This window comes from Glycine max, chromosome 1, assembly GCF_000004515.6.
Source record: "Glycine max cultivar Williams 82 chromosome 1, Glycine_max_v4.0, whole genome shotgun sequence".
Lineage (NCBI taxonomy): Eukaryota > Viridiplantae > Streptophyta > Magnoliopsida > Fabales > Fabaceae > Glycine > Glycine max.
This window is the reverse complement of record NC_016088.4, coordinates 30,304,055-30,319,415: the sequence shown is the minus strand read 5'-3', so window position 1 is coordinate 30,319,415 and position 15,361 is coordinate 30,304,055. Positions and strand designations below refer to the sequence as shown.

The window sequence follows — 15,361 nt, the reverse complement described above, 5'->3', positions numbered from 1 at the left end:
TTTTAGAGTGATGATTGAAGATTTTTTGGATAGTTGATGAAGAAAAAGAATCAAGAAGAAGCGTGAACAAATAATAAAGCAAAGACAATTATTTATAGGGAAATTCACAACCAAAATTGATACACATAATCACAACAACCAATAAGAAATAAGGGGAATTAAAGAGCCATTAATGAGTGAAAACTACAATTCCAGAGGTAATTGCACAAAGAATAATAGCAAACGTCATTAAACAAGTTATAGTCAGAGATCGAGTGCAGAAAAAAGTATAGAATAAAATGAGACAATTGTTCATGGGAATTAAAAATAAACCAGTATTAAAAGCAAAAGTAGTATTCGAGAAGCAATAAAAGCTTATCCTAGTACAAGTAAAATCAACATATTGAGCCTTTAGTCAACATTAGATTTTAGGGTTTTGATAAACCTATCAACCATTAGATTGTCGAGAGTTTATCAATCATTAGTCTCCTGAGAAACAAAATCTTGATTTATAGTACAAGAGGCCCTAGGATGAGTCAGACGAAGCTCACCATTAATCCACATGTAGAGAAAGCTTACCTCTTTCTGACTAAACTCTTCTTTAAGTCGGGTGATATCTTCTTGAAATTGAACATTTTCTTCTTGTTCTCATTGTGCATAAGCCTTTGATTCTTTAGCATGGACTTTCAACTCGTTAAACTCTTCCAACAATGCATCAACTCGCTCTTGCGTCTTCTTCAAAGCAACATTTTTCTCTTCAATCAATTTCAATGGGTTTGCATCACCCAAAAAGTGCTTCAATTTTAGAAAATTTCTATAACTTGGAGTGATAAAGTCAGATACCTTTACTCCAACCAAGATCAAAATAGCATAATCTAAGTTAGAAGAGCCTTCTTTTAAATGGACTCCCAATCTTCCGACAAGATGACACAATTAATCTTTTGGCCTGAAGACATCCACACAAGAGGACCACCAAACTTACCAACAATGACCAAGCTAGAACCAATTGGTTTAATGGACAACTCTCAACCTCTTCAAAGGAGGCAGAGGGAGATTGTGGATAGATTTGGGATGGGTCTCAACGGTAGAACTTATTCCATTGTAAGATGATTCGAGCTTGTTTTTTGAAAGTATTTTTGTCTTGTCACCACCACTAGTGGCAAGAAGGGAGGCAGTTGAGAAGATTCATGCAATCTTCCCTAGGAAGGGACCAATCACCAAAGCCATGAGCAAGAGGCTCCAAGAGGATTGGGCTAGAGTTGTTGAAGAAGGCCCTAGGGTTCTCATGAATCTTATGGTAGATTTCTGAGCCCATGGGCTAGAGTTGGGTCCACTGTTTGTTGTAAATATTAGAATATGTTTTCCTTCTTTAGGGCCTTGTATTTTGGCCATTTTAGGTTTGTAGGGTACCCTACCCTACAAGTTAAGGGTACCCTAGTAGTATAGGATTTTAGCCTTGTATTTCAGGGCATTTTGAGTAGTCTTTGTAGTAGGGACTTTTTTTGGTATTTTTATATATTTTGGCATGGGGGTAAGCTTAGCTATTAGAGGGTTGTGAGTAGCCCCCCTCTAGCTTCTAAAGGAAGCTTTCTTCCTTGCTTCCTAAGCAAGCTACCTTCTTTGCTTCTCAAGGAAGCTTCCCATTGTATTTTAATGTATTTTGGCATGGGGGTGAGCTTAGCTATTGGAGGGGTGTGAGTAGCCCCCCTCTAGCTTCTCAAGGAAGCTTTCTTCCTCTAGCTTCCCAAGGAAGCTACCTTCCTTGCTGTTGCAACCTACCCTTCAGCAGAAGGGCGAGGCGAAATTAAAAAGTGTGTCTTCTCATGAAGAAAATGCCTCGAGTCGCCACCAACATTTATTCAAGGAAAATGTTAAAAAAACCAAAAAGAAGGTCTGTGGATTTTGAAAATAAGGGTTCGGGAGTTGTTTACGTATGGGGAATGTATTAGCACCACACGCGCCCACCACAAGGGGTGACAACCTTTAATCGAGTGTGCATAACTTGACTTCAAAATTATTTATTTTTCCCTTTTTATATTTTAATATTTTTTTGGGGTCGACAAGGGTGTTACCCTTGCTCCTACGTATCCTCAGGTGCGATGAGGAATTCAAACCTACGTAGTTCTTTAAGTCTGAAAGTTTGTGTGTTAAATTGATTTTATGTTTTTTTGAAAGATTGATTTTAATTGCGAACAAAAATTCATTTAAGGTGTTAGACCTTGAAAAGATGTTTTAAATTTGAAAACGGAGAGAATCATTAAGGCGTTGGACCTTGAAACGATCTTTTGATTTTAAAAATAGGAGAGAATCATTAAGGCGTTGGACCTTGAAACGATCTCGAGTGATATTTGATTAAAAAAAAGAAGTTTAGTCATGAGTTGGTTTTATCTTGGTTTTGTTTATTAGCTTCCAACCTCTTTAAAAGATAACTTACATAACTAATGATCGGTTAAAATTTAATTTACAAAAGAAAAGATATTTATCGATGATAGTAGAAGGAGATGAAGATACACAAAATGACAAAAAGGGCCCCTAAGGGCGCATAGATTGTATCCAAATCCTTAAAACAAAAACTAACCGGATGATGAGCGAAGAACACCAAATGAAGAACGATGTAAAAGTTTATTACGGTCGCGATTCGATAGCTCCTCGGCCTTGTTTTCTCTTCTTTCCCTTTTCTCTCAATATCCTTCAATACTAAATCTTGGAACCCTTCACTTAGCCTCCCTCACGCCTATTCAAACAAGATCTTTGTCTATTTTGTTTCAAATAAGGAGGATTTCTTGTCCTCCCCCATAATGCACTTCTTCTGGTAAATGTGTATGCTGTGGTAAATTTGTATGCTATATTACTTCTCACTTGGTGATATACAACTAGAGTAAATGCTGAGAAAAGGAAATGGGTGTTTGTTTGGGTTCGGAGTAGGAGAAAATGGGCTTCCTTTCTTCAACATATAAATTGCTTCTCTATTGATGGATTACATGAAGTTAAAAATTTTGATCTTCTCTCTTCTCTTCAACTATTTATGTTATTGTCATCTTCACTTGTGCACTTTCATTTGGTTTTGCAATATTACTAAAAAGCAGTCTATGCTATAATTTGATTGTTTTGTTGAGATTCCTTTTGTATTCCAGATGGATCTTGGAGTTGGAGCATTTGTTTGGGCAAATTCACTAGTTTCTCGACAAGCTTGTAATATCACATCGGCGTGAGTCATTGCATTCCCATCTAATGTCTTTTGGTTTCAATGCTATTCTTAACTCACCAAATGAACTCTTGGAAATTAATTTTTTGTATGTATGTTTACCAATTTTCCTAGATTTAAAAATGTGTTTTTTCTTGAGTCTGATAAATTATAAGGTGTTTTACCTGAATGAGTTACGGAATTTTTGTGACAATCCTATATATGAAGAAGCATGTGAACAACATGAACATCGCTGATAAAAACTAAGTTTCTCCTTTTCTCATTTTGTTTATCTTCTTTCTATGATAACATTGATGTCTTTTTTAATGAATTTGCTCTGATAAACAAAACATATTTTTGAAAAACAGAGTTAAAAGAAACTTCTTTTGCGCGGATCGTATCACAAACTTTGGTAAACCAATATTTAATCAATCACCCTTTACACAAAATCCTTTGTTAAAGTTCTTTCTTTCAAAAAAATATTTTCTTTAAATTTCAGTAAATTGATCAAGATCGGAATGAGAAAGAAAGATAAGATCAAGAGAAGAAGTACACCAATTTTTATAGTGGTTCACACCCTATCTCTGAAAAAGTTAATCCAGTTATCTAATTCAAACCCGAATTAGATTTTTACTATGCATATAGTATTCTTACAAGCAATCAGTTCCTACCTAGAAAAAGAGACTAAGGTATTCAACCTTAGGATCCTCTGAATAAGAGCCTAAGAAAAACCTACCCTTAGCTCAAGCTGGAAAAACCTATTCTAGCATGCCTTTAAATTCATGCACAAACAAATAATGTGTAAACCGATGTGTAAACCGCACGAAAAAGTAGAGTCAAAGATAGACACAACCTGATCAATCATTTCCAAGAACCTTTTTTGAATGAATGAGTGTCTTCTTGAACTCAAAGAAAACTTGTTAGAACTTGTTAGAAGTGAAAACACAAGGTGACTATTTATAGAGAAAATAGTTATAAACAGTTATAACCGTTTGTAATCGATTAAATATACAATGTAATCAATTGTTTCGAAGAAGTAATCGATTATATTACCATTTCAATCAATTAAAGTGTTCTTCCCAAAAACTGGAAAACTTTCAAGAACGATGTAATCGATTAGATTCTCAATATAATCGATTAAATTGTTCTTAATCACTTCTGAAACACTTTTTAAAAGAGAAATAATGGATTATATTACCTGATAATTGATTAAAGCAAAGACTCCTGAATAAATCAATCATTGTCTCAAAAACAACTGTGTAATCGATTATTATAAGCTTGTAATCGATTAAACTGATATGAGACATTTCTCTGCAAGCTTCAAACACTTGTGTAATTGGTTACAATCAGTCTGTAATCGATTAAAACAGAAGAGTTTTAACTATAGAGGAAATTTTCTAACTTTAGAACTTTTCTTCTAACTCCAACATGATGATGCATGATACACATATGAAATGATAGAGACAAAGATGCAACACACAATACAATAATCAATACAAATGTCATTCAAGAGAGTTGGGCATGTAAAAGACAATTTCTTCAAGCTCTTCTTTAAGCTTTAAGGCTAAGTCTTCATGTTGCTTCCCCTATCTCTAACATGCAATAGTTTCAACTAGTCCGCTAATCATCTTAGGATTTCTTCGTCTTGTTACTACAACCGGTGTGGATTATCAGGTGGAATTATTGTCATTGGGATTCTTAGAAAGTTCGGTGGCAACTGAAATACACTAACTTGTCTTGCATATACAAATACCATATCTAAAGCTTTAACAAGGCTAGTCACCTATATGTTTTTTATACTTGAAAGTAATATGACATAGTTAATGAAGATCTCGGATAGCAATATTTTGGGCAGTATACATCTTAAGTCAACCCCCAGGTTTTGTATAAACCTGAAAACTTAGTGCCGAGGAATGTACGAGGGGTAGTAGGGTTTATTCTGCAAAAAGAGTTTACCTGGCATCTGAATAAAAATTTATGTTGATTGCAGTATGCTGGATTATGTCATTTCTTCGGGTTTTTAATTAAAATGGTCACTAGTCTCATTTATTTTTTGCTTGCTTATAGAAATGAGCTCTAATTGATTAATTTCTTAGTTTAAGACATTCTTAAGGAAGACAGTAATGTTCTTTTGCTTCTCATGATTGTTTTTAATTACAATGGGCACTGCTATGTAGTTTTGCCTATTTACAAATTGTTGAGTTATAATTGTCTAATGCAAGACTCAAGGCATTCTCAAAGAAGCAAGTGATCATTTTTTCCTTCTTACAGGTACATGTGGGTGAATATGGTGTACATTGGAATTTCTTCTTCACACTTGCTGCTGTGTCTATCCTTACTTCCTTTATTAATATTTCCCCTCAATATTCTGGAGTTATTGGTTCACTTGTACTGGTAGTTACTTTTTTATTTCTGCATTATCCTTATGTCTTGTCTTTTGAAATCTGATTTTCTTATAAAGTTGAATTTCTCTTTCCAAGGGTACCAGTTCTTCTTGGTGCAAGGTTTAAATCATTACTTGCTTTCTAATGAAAGAGGAATGGATATCATAGGTCAAAACAAGGAGTGGATTTTTAGCATATTTGGTGAGAACTATCTTAAGGCTATAAGTTTGATTCTAAGGCTATAATTTTGTTAGCAAGTACTTTTATCTGTTTTACTTTTGATATATAAAAATTGGTCAATAACATTATGGCGGAAGTTGATCCATGTAGTCTACCCCACCTAGTGGGATAAGGCATTGTTGTTGTTGTAGTATATAAAAATTGGTCAATCAATCTCATTTTATCCCCAGGATACTGGGGAATGTACCTTCTTGGTGTTCATTTGGGAACTATCTTATCTTCGGAAGCCATTCCTCTGGATTTAGAAGTAGCAGATGGGTACAGATGAGGGTTTGGGTTTTCTCCATCGTGTTTTGGTAAAGCTTGATCCAAAACTTTGTTTATCCTGCACAAAGCAATCTTGTTTGGATCATGTCTACAGCTTTGAACTTATTCCCTTTTCATGATCCCCATGTTAGGTTATTAACTGTGCTTCTAGACAGGCATGTTGAAAGAATTTCTCGGAGAATGGTATGTCTGACTATGCTACAGTTTCTTAATTAGAGGGACATTCTTTAGCATCAATGGATGAAAAACTAATTGTTGATACTTTGTGCAGTGCAACCTTCCATATGTTACTATGGTAGTGACTGACAATCTACAGGTTATTCTCACTTCAGTTCTATTCAATCGCTCAGTGTCTAACATAGTTCGATAGGACATGTTGACTTTGTAGCCATATTGCAGTTTCTGCGTTATAAAATTGTTTTTGGGCTCTAACTTAGTTGTTAGTGTTTAAATTTTATTTTTGCAATTAAATATTTTGAAGTTTGACATACCAAATGCAGCTTATGCTGTCTCAATCAGTACCATAGTCCTAATTTCCCAGCACGGCATTCTTGAGTTATCCTTGACATTGTAATTGCTAATTTAACTTCTGATTATGGATTTGGTTGTTTAATCTGATGAATATCACCTATTTTTCAGCTGTTATCAATTCTAATGCTGGCTGATCTTGTTCCTGGAAGTAAAACTTGTCTAGATATCGGTTATAATTTTGTTGGATAATTTGTGTGCAGGCAAGTATTCTCACTGGGTTGGTAAACTTGTCTGTTGATACCCTCTCAGCGTCATCAATCACGGCCGTTTTTATCTTGCTTGTTTATGCTTATGTTTTATCAATTGTAATTGGTATTGCAGATTATTTTGGTATTAAATTAAAATTTTGGTGAAGCAGTCAATTGCTATGCTGTAGTATGTTCTTTTAGTGTTATTATTTATTTTAAAAGAATATTTCTTTTATTAATCATTAATTGAATTTACTATAAAACTCGTGTGGTGATTATGATTGATTATAAAGGTAGACATGATAAAATTCCACGGCCGTTGAACTCGATCTAATGCACATGTGTATGTACTATAAAAATGACTGATGACGGAGACTGAACAAAGCTCATCTTTATGATACTTACGGACAGCCATTCCGTTGACCCAAAAAAAAGATACCATTTCTCTGCACATGCAATAGTATGGTATCTCAGCATGGATATCGATTGACCACTCAGCTAATGCAACTTACAACTCATACTTCAGTGCTTGTGTTTCCATGCTTCGTTTTCATGTATCTTGATTTGGCATCCCCTTGGTAGTTTTTATACATGATTGCACAGTGAAACAGTGAGGGGTAAAATCATGCATAAATCTTTCTAGGGCAAAATATATATATATATATATATATATATATATATATATATATATATATATATAGGAAAAATAAAGGTTGAAACTGACTTATGGGGATTTGAAAGTAGCCCAAGTGATGTGGACCTGCTGATGATGTACTTTTTCGAGAATGGTAGCTTACAGTCACATGGTTAATCCAGCAGAGTCTGACAACTTGGACCACGCTCCTAGCTCGGCCTCTGTCCTTTCGTGTGTCCTCATCAGCACATATGGCCAAAGTTCTGGTGTTGGCAAAAATATGCACATCGAAGTGTAGCCTATGCCCATAAGAACTCCACATCAATATTAATATTAATGTAGTAATTGTTATTCTAAATACTTCTACGCGCTAAGCTGTGCTTAATTTTATTCACTCATCTACACGTTTAGAATTCACGTATTTAAAAGAGGAGACACGAAAGATAAAGTATCTGGTGGTCCTGGCCTGCCCATCCTCAGTTTTTGTACACAGTATGGCATCAAGGTGTGTAGCCCCTTGTACAATACAAGAAAATAACGGGAATTTCTTAGTTTTAGTATCACAAAATAAGTTGTTACCAAACACGATTTTCATTAACACAATTGATAAATGACATCAAAATATTTTTTTTTAGGTAATCTTGTAGATTATTATGATGAACTTCTAATTATCGCTAGCAATTATAGATACAATTCAATTGGTATCTCTATGTGTACCCTGGAGTAATAATAATAGAACAAAATGTTGATATGGCTTTGACATGTAGAATGTTGTACCGGTGGATTATCAAATAGATGCAATAGTCTTTGTCTAAATTATTTACATGGGAATCTCGGGTCCATGAGCCATTCGTTTCCTGCAAACCCCAACACAGATTTGAATGTGATGAGTAGCTATTGCACAGCTTGTTCTGTTGTTTTTATGCTTATTTCTATATAGATTTGGGTCCCCCAACCTACTCTTCATTGGCATAAGCTGTGCCAGTCTTTGACAGCATCTATGAAATTGGGAAGGAAACCAAAGCAAGGATGTGTGAGGAGCCTGTTTCCTTTTACTACACCTTTCTGATTCCTGAAAAGCACAAGACCTTTTCTGCCCTTCTCACGTGCTGCGTATCCTCTAATCTAACATAAACTTAGAAAAGTGAAAAATTGAAATTGTTTCGTTTTTCTTTTTCCAATATTAAAACTTTCAACTTCCTCTTCCTCTGTGTGACTCAAACTGCATCAACCAAGTTAGTAGGATTTTCTATAAATGGTTGTCAATTTGTCATGTCATGTCTATGAGAAACTCATGAAAACTCTGGTGGCGACTTAAGTTCTCTCAGCAAGTAAGGAATTCAGACAAACATTAGTTGAAAAGTGTACAATGGCTTTGGAAACTCTTGCTTCCAATGAGTTCTCCAACTTCATTATCTATGACACTATCTCTGCAACTCCATTTAGCAGCCATGGCTCTCCGGAGGCTAGTTTCTTGGAAAGTTTAGTGAACTATCAGGAGCATGACCCTGCATTTGATAACAGCGCATTGAGGACCCGAAATCACCAAGCCGGCGAACAAGAAAGCGTTGGCAGGAGGCAGAATGTGGTGGGGGTGCAAGTGCAAGGGAGGAAGAAGAGGAGAAGGAAACCAAGGGTTTGCAAAAACAAGGAAGAGGCTGAGACACAAAGAATCACCCACATTACAGTGGAAAGAAACCGCCGGAAGCAGATGAATGAACACCTTGTTGTCCTTCGTTCACTCATGCCTGAGTCCTACGTTCAAAGGGTTTGCTTTCTTCTTTTTCATTCTCTATCTGCCTCTCTTTCTTTCTCATAAAAGAATGTAGTTGGGATTATTCACAAAATCACTAGTATGTTATGGTCCCAAATAGTATTGATGGGGAGATTCTCTTTTAACGATAATACAAGAATATTCTTAACTTTATATCTGAGCTGCAATAACTATGCGGAATTAAAGATAATGTTCTTTCCCCCATTTGTAATGTGAAGATAAAGAAGCAATACCAAGCCAAAAATAAATAAAACTTTGAAATCTAACATGTTTTTTCATTCATACTAAGCAAGCGACTAGCCTGAAGGGCTTTATGCATAAATGTTCTGTCAACTGTTCTCATGCAACTAATGTTTTCAAGATGCAAACTTTGTATGTTTTTTTAGGGTGACCAGGCCTCTATAGTTGGTGGTGCCATAGAGTTTGTGAAGGAGCTGGAGCACCTCTTGCAATCACTTGAAGCTAGAAAGTTGCAACTTTTACATCAAGAAGTTGTACAAGCCAATGAAAATACGGCCATTTCCAAACTCATGCAACCCCCTTTTGCACAATTTTTTTCGTATCCTCAGTACACATGGTCGCAGACTCCTAACAAATACACATCCAAGACCAAAGCTGCCATAGCTGATATCGAGGTTACTTTAATCGAGACCCATGCAAATCTTCGGATTCTCACTAGGAGAAACAGCCCCGGGCAGCTAACAAAGTTAGTAGCTGGTTTTCAAACACTGTGCCTCACCGTCCTACATCTTAATGTCACCACTATAGACCCTTTGGTATTCTATTCCATCAGTGCTAAGGTATGTAATTAATCAACTATCAATTATAATTAATTAACTATTCATAGTGTTGTGTCAGTTCCATTTTCCGCCTTGCCTCAACTTCGATCATATACTAATTAAATGTGGCATAATGATTCTTTCCATTTATAAAAGTATGATGTCGTTGTATAAAGTCATGAAACTTTAGAGAGATTGTTTAGCTAAAATATGAGTATTTTGAAATTTTTTTATGAAGGTTGAAGAAGGATTCCAACTTTGTTCAGTAGATGGTATTGCAACGGCAATTCATCATTTGCTTGCTAGAATCGAAGAAGAGGCTTCCCTTTGCTCTTGATGAGGTTCATCTGGGGGCACGAGATTTTAGTGAAATGACCAAATCATCCCTCTACCTACCTTAATAGTGAGAGAGAGAGAGAGAGAACGAATATTTGCTAATGGCTTTAGCTTTTGTTTTGCTTGTTTCATGTCCAACTGATGTGTTAATGCTAAACTATAGTTGGCAGTAGATGGTGTCTTTTTAGGTGACTTAAAGTACAACTAAAAATCAAATGAAAAAGAATGTTGATACAGTTTATCTCGTTTGCAGTTGACCTGTATTGTCCTCTTCAGATGCCCAAATATGAAAGTAGTTTGCAATGAGAATGATATATTAATCTTCATGACATAAAATTTTCGTATTTATTTTTGAAACACCTCTTATATTATTTAGAGAGGAAATGCTTGATTAATGAGTCCATTTGAATGCTGAACTAAATTATTATAGGCAATTACGAGCCAAAACTTATCATGCTGAGTTTTATCCACTATGGTATTTTAGAGCAATCACGAACAGTCGTGGATTAATCCTTGTTTGGGCGATAATGCACTTGAGAGTTGACACACTTAAAGGAGAATGTATCCTAGTAAGGGAAGAGGCAAAAGAAAACAAAATTGGCCCATGTTGGCGTTGGGGCTAGATTTATAAATTTTGTTGTTTTTCGTTTATGGATGGGAGATAGTAAACCTTAGCTTGTAAGATATATGGACTGATTCTTGCAACAAGATAATACAAAGCACATATATGTGAGGTTAGTTTCAAAGACAACCATTTTGGATTTATGTGAGGTTGCAAGTGGGGTACGTGGTTAATTACCTTCATTGCAAACATTAGTTGGGAATATTGGTTGACTGGCATGCTAACTAGGGTTTGTAAAGTTTTCCTTAATGTTAAAAAATATATAATTTAATCATGAATAATATTGTCTTACTGTTCACGTGGAAGAGCTTCTGCCCGAATCCAAACTTCTTTTTATATAAAAAAAGAAAAACTCTGTCGTAGGCTCGTGGCCAATTGAATTATTATGTACTAAAGAAATCTAATTTAATTGATTAAACAATAATACATGAATTATTGTAACTCCCATTACCTGTCTTCAATTTCATTAAATAAATAAAATGAATTATTTTGTGTTTGCGAGCTAAACATGGAAATCAATTGGAACTTTAAACAAGTATTGCATTGAATACATATTAGCATGCAATCTTTCGTCCCTAGAGGGGAAAAAAGTAACATGAAAATGCATGTTAATTAGATGATTTAAATGATCCTAGAAAACCAAAAGAATGTGTTTTCTGGGGTTGATTAATTGATAATTGATATGAAACACTGTTCTCCATTGCTAAACCAAAGGAATAATGAATAAATTTTCTTGCATCGCAAGGAATAATGAATACATTTTCTTGTTTTTGTCTTAAGGAGTTAGCAAGGGAGGTAGTATGTGAGTACGTTTGAGTAAATTAGTCACTGCAGCCTACTTTGCACCTTGGGGCATGTGATACGTTTTTCTTTTCTTTGTTTCGATCTTTTTTTTAAATGAAAAGGTGGGATCAAATTAAAGGCCTAAGTGGGATGAATGCAATTTAACTTTTTTGTTTTGATTCTCATCAGCTTTCAGTTTTGTTTCGTTCTGTGTGATTGATAGATCAATATCCTCATTAATACATTGTGTCCGTTAGTGTAAGCTAGAATCAGAGAAACGGACATGCATGGATGATTCCTAAAACAAATCTACAGCTTTGCTCTATCTATATATTTTTGTGTGGGGACGGAATTCTATGGTGTTTTAAACTCTAGAGAACCCTGTGGGGATGCAAAAACAACGTAATTAAATTAGTATAAGGATTTTTTTTACATATTATTAATCAGCTAATATCAAATGGTTTAAATAATATTTTGGTTCCTATAAAATAGGATTTTTTATGTTTATTTTAATCCTTTAAATATTTTTGTTTTGATTTTAACCCTTTATTTTTTTATTTTTTTAGTCTTATTGTCAAGTAACAACATTAAATAATGATGTAATGTAACAATGACCATTGACTTATCATGTCATCAAAAAGTCTGATAAGTTAGTCATGTGTATTTTTTTTGGTAAACTATGTTTTTAAATCCCATATGTTAAACATAGTTGATGATGAAGACTAGTTAATGTAGTATTTAGAAACACAATTTACCAAAATAAACGATCCTTAAAGCTTTTAAACAACAAACAAAACAAAATCTTACTCCATTAAGTGAGGTTGGCTACATCGATCACATGATGTCATTCAACACGGTTAAAAATCAAAGCTTTGGGTATATCATTTAGCTTGAGATCTCCTCTAACATCAACCCATAATGTCTTTTCTTAGTCTCACTCTCCTCATTTTTACAGGACTAAAAATCATGAAATCTATTCTTCTGAGTTACATCTCTTGTATTCATCAAAAAGAAGAAAAAAGACTTGCACCACTTGCGGCCTTGTTTGTACATGTTTAAACTAGGGGTGTGCAAAAAAATTGGGTCAGACCTAATCAGACTATAACTAACCCGACCCAACCTAGTTTCGTACTCAAATTGGGTCTAGAGAAAAAACTGCCATGTTTTATAACTAGTTTGGTTCAATCTAACTTGTTTCGGCAAAAGGAACTCAGTGACCCGAACTAGACTCTCTTGATTTCCCTTGCGTCTCGACTCTTGTCTCTCTTGTTTCTCACTTTCTTGATCTGTGTGCTCACTCTCTCGATCTCAAACTGCAATGCTCATTCTCTCGATCTTGAACTGCGACACTCACCCTCTCGATCTTGAACTCCAACACTCAATCTCTCAATCTTACAATGAGTGAACCTTAATTGCGATTCACTTCATTTCGAATCCTAAGCCAGTTTTGAAGACCTTTTCTCATGTTCGTGTGATGGATTCAAGCTTCCAACAAAGATTGACCCTTTCTCACGAATTCACAATGGTAATGTTCAAAGAACCTTTTTCTGATTGTGTTTTTCTATTGTTCAAAGACCCTTTGAGTTTTGATTTGCATTGTTTGTGTTTGGCTTTGTTTGTGTCGAAGAATGTGATTATAAGAAGAACTTCGCCTCCAGTTTCATTGTGTTTATGTGTTCTAATGCTAAGTTCTCTATGATTATGGGTGTTCTAATGTTAAGTTCTTTGTGTTTATGTTTCTAAATTGATTTGTATTGATCTTTGTGATTCTCCTTTCTAATTTTGGTTGAATTTTTCACATAGTTGTGTTATGTTGTTGGCATAAAATAAATAAATAAACATGTCCTAGTCTCTTATATTGTTTTTGGCATGGCTTATTGTGTTCCATTGTCTACTTTTGTAAAGATGCCTCATTGTGAGTATGATAGATCATGGTGTTGTCACTTTGAAGTTTGAAGATTGTATATAGTGATTGCCCTTAATGGAAGTAGTCAATATTTGTCAATGTTATCATATATGACAATGCATCCTTTTTTATCGTTTTTGTTTTTGCTTCATTGTGTTATATTTAGTTATTGATAATCCGTGGCATGAAATAATTTAAAGGAGGGGATGCGATAGAGGATGTATATGAAAACAAATGATTTGAAATATGCACAAAGTCATGGACTCCTTGTATGCAGATTTGAAGAATACTTATTTTGGTGTAAAGGTAGTTGATATTTGATGACACTCAATATTTTTATTGAATTTTCTCTAGTTTTTACTATTCTCATATAGGTCTATGTTAATACTTAGGTACACTCTGCACGTATTTTTGCACTATTTGAGCTCTACAGTAGTGCAATGAGACTTGGAAGTTTGAGTGAGGTTACTGCTCATGGAGATCTTTAACAAGGAGTCATTTCTAGGGTTTTCAACAAGCCACTGTAAGTTTTGAATTCATAAAGCATAACTATTTTCTCAATATTTAATTAACTATATTGTAGCTAGTTAGCAACACAAGCTCGGAGCACCTAGTACATACTAATTGACACTTATTTTAGTATATTATTAATGAACATATAAACTCTAATTGAAACATGCATATGACATACAAAAGAGACAAGTGCTCTTGATAAGCAACTAGACTACTATTTAAGGATTAATCTTAATTAAGTTTATATTTTCCTACCCACTTTGATCCAAATGGTGATGTATAATTTAAATTAGTTGGACACTACTACTTCCAACTTCTTTACAAATGAAAATCAAACAGATACTCTGGTGATTTATAAACATGTTGAAGCCTTTAATGGTTGTAGGATATTAGCCAAAAAATGATTTGATCATACCTATAAGCTAGAATGACTTAGTAGATCTATTGCTTATCCTTATTAGAATTAGTATAATTAGTATAATTGTTGCTTCTCTTTTTTCTGGTGCATATTTGTGTATAGATAGTCATTTGACCTATTTAATTTGTGTATATATTCATAAGTCATTGAAAATTCATGTATCTCTAATTAATTAACTCATTGTAGATAAAATGATTGCATTCTTATTGATATGGATGTTTCTTGTAATCAAGTGACACAAACACAAAGCACTAGTAAACAGACCTATCACTGCATGTTGATTTATGTGTCATACTTAGAGATGATTCTTTAGTTGAACAATCTATTGTTTGTACTATTAAGTACCTAATATCAGTATGCTATAGAACATCAAAAGTAGGATTCCATGTGTCAAACTTATAGAGAGGATTTTGTGATTAAAAATAAAGCTTGTTGGAATAGATCCAATGAAAACAAATGTCTAGAACAATTCCAGAATCTCTATTTTTTTTTTCCTTTTCAATTTACATTTTAATTAAGAAAATAGATCTTATACATGATATATTGTCATTGGTGTTTGAAAAGGAAATAAATTTTGTGATGATTATATAAGGAAATAAATTGTGATGTTTCTAATTTTGCTGGTTTTTCTTAGATTTGAACACTACCATAGGGTTTGTCTCACTAGTACTAGGGACACATGGACTTCATCAAAAAATTAGATTTATATGAGTTTGACAACACATTTCATTGACAAGAATTGAAAGTTGCATGAGAAGGTGATAAATTTTTGTCAAGTCTCAAGTCACACAGGGAAGAATTTGGCAAAGGCAGTTGGGGTTAA

At 34.3% G+C, this 15,361-nt stretch overlaps 1 protein-coding gene and 1 pseudogene across 1 annotated transcript; both read left to right on the top strand.

Annotated features, from left to right (window-relative positions):
• Positions 1-966: 966 nt before the first annotated feature.
• LOC106794631 (uncharacterized protein At4g17910-like) lies at positions 967-6,424 on the top strand (annotated as a pseudogene).
• A 2,266-nt stretch (positions 6,425-8,690) lies between these two features.
• Positions 8,691-10,627, top strand: LOC100783542 (transcription factor bHLH71-like). The gene is given in 3 exon segments (NM_001255693.2): positions 8,691-9,175; positions 9,568-9,981; positions 10,199-10,627. Coding segments are annotated over 3 exon segments (912 nt in total). The 5' UTR covers positions 8,691-8,776; the 3' UTR covers positions 10,298-10,627.
• The last annotated feature ends 4,734 nt before the right edge of the window (positions 10,628-15,361 follow it).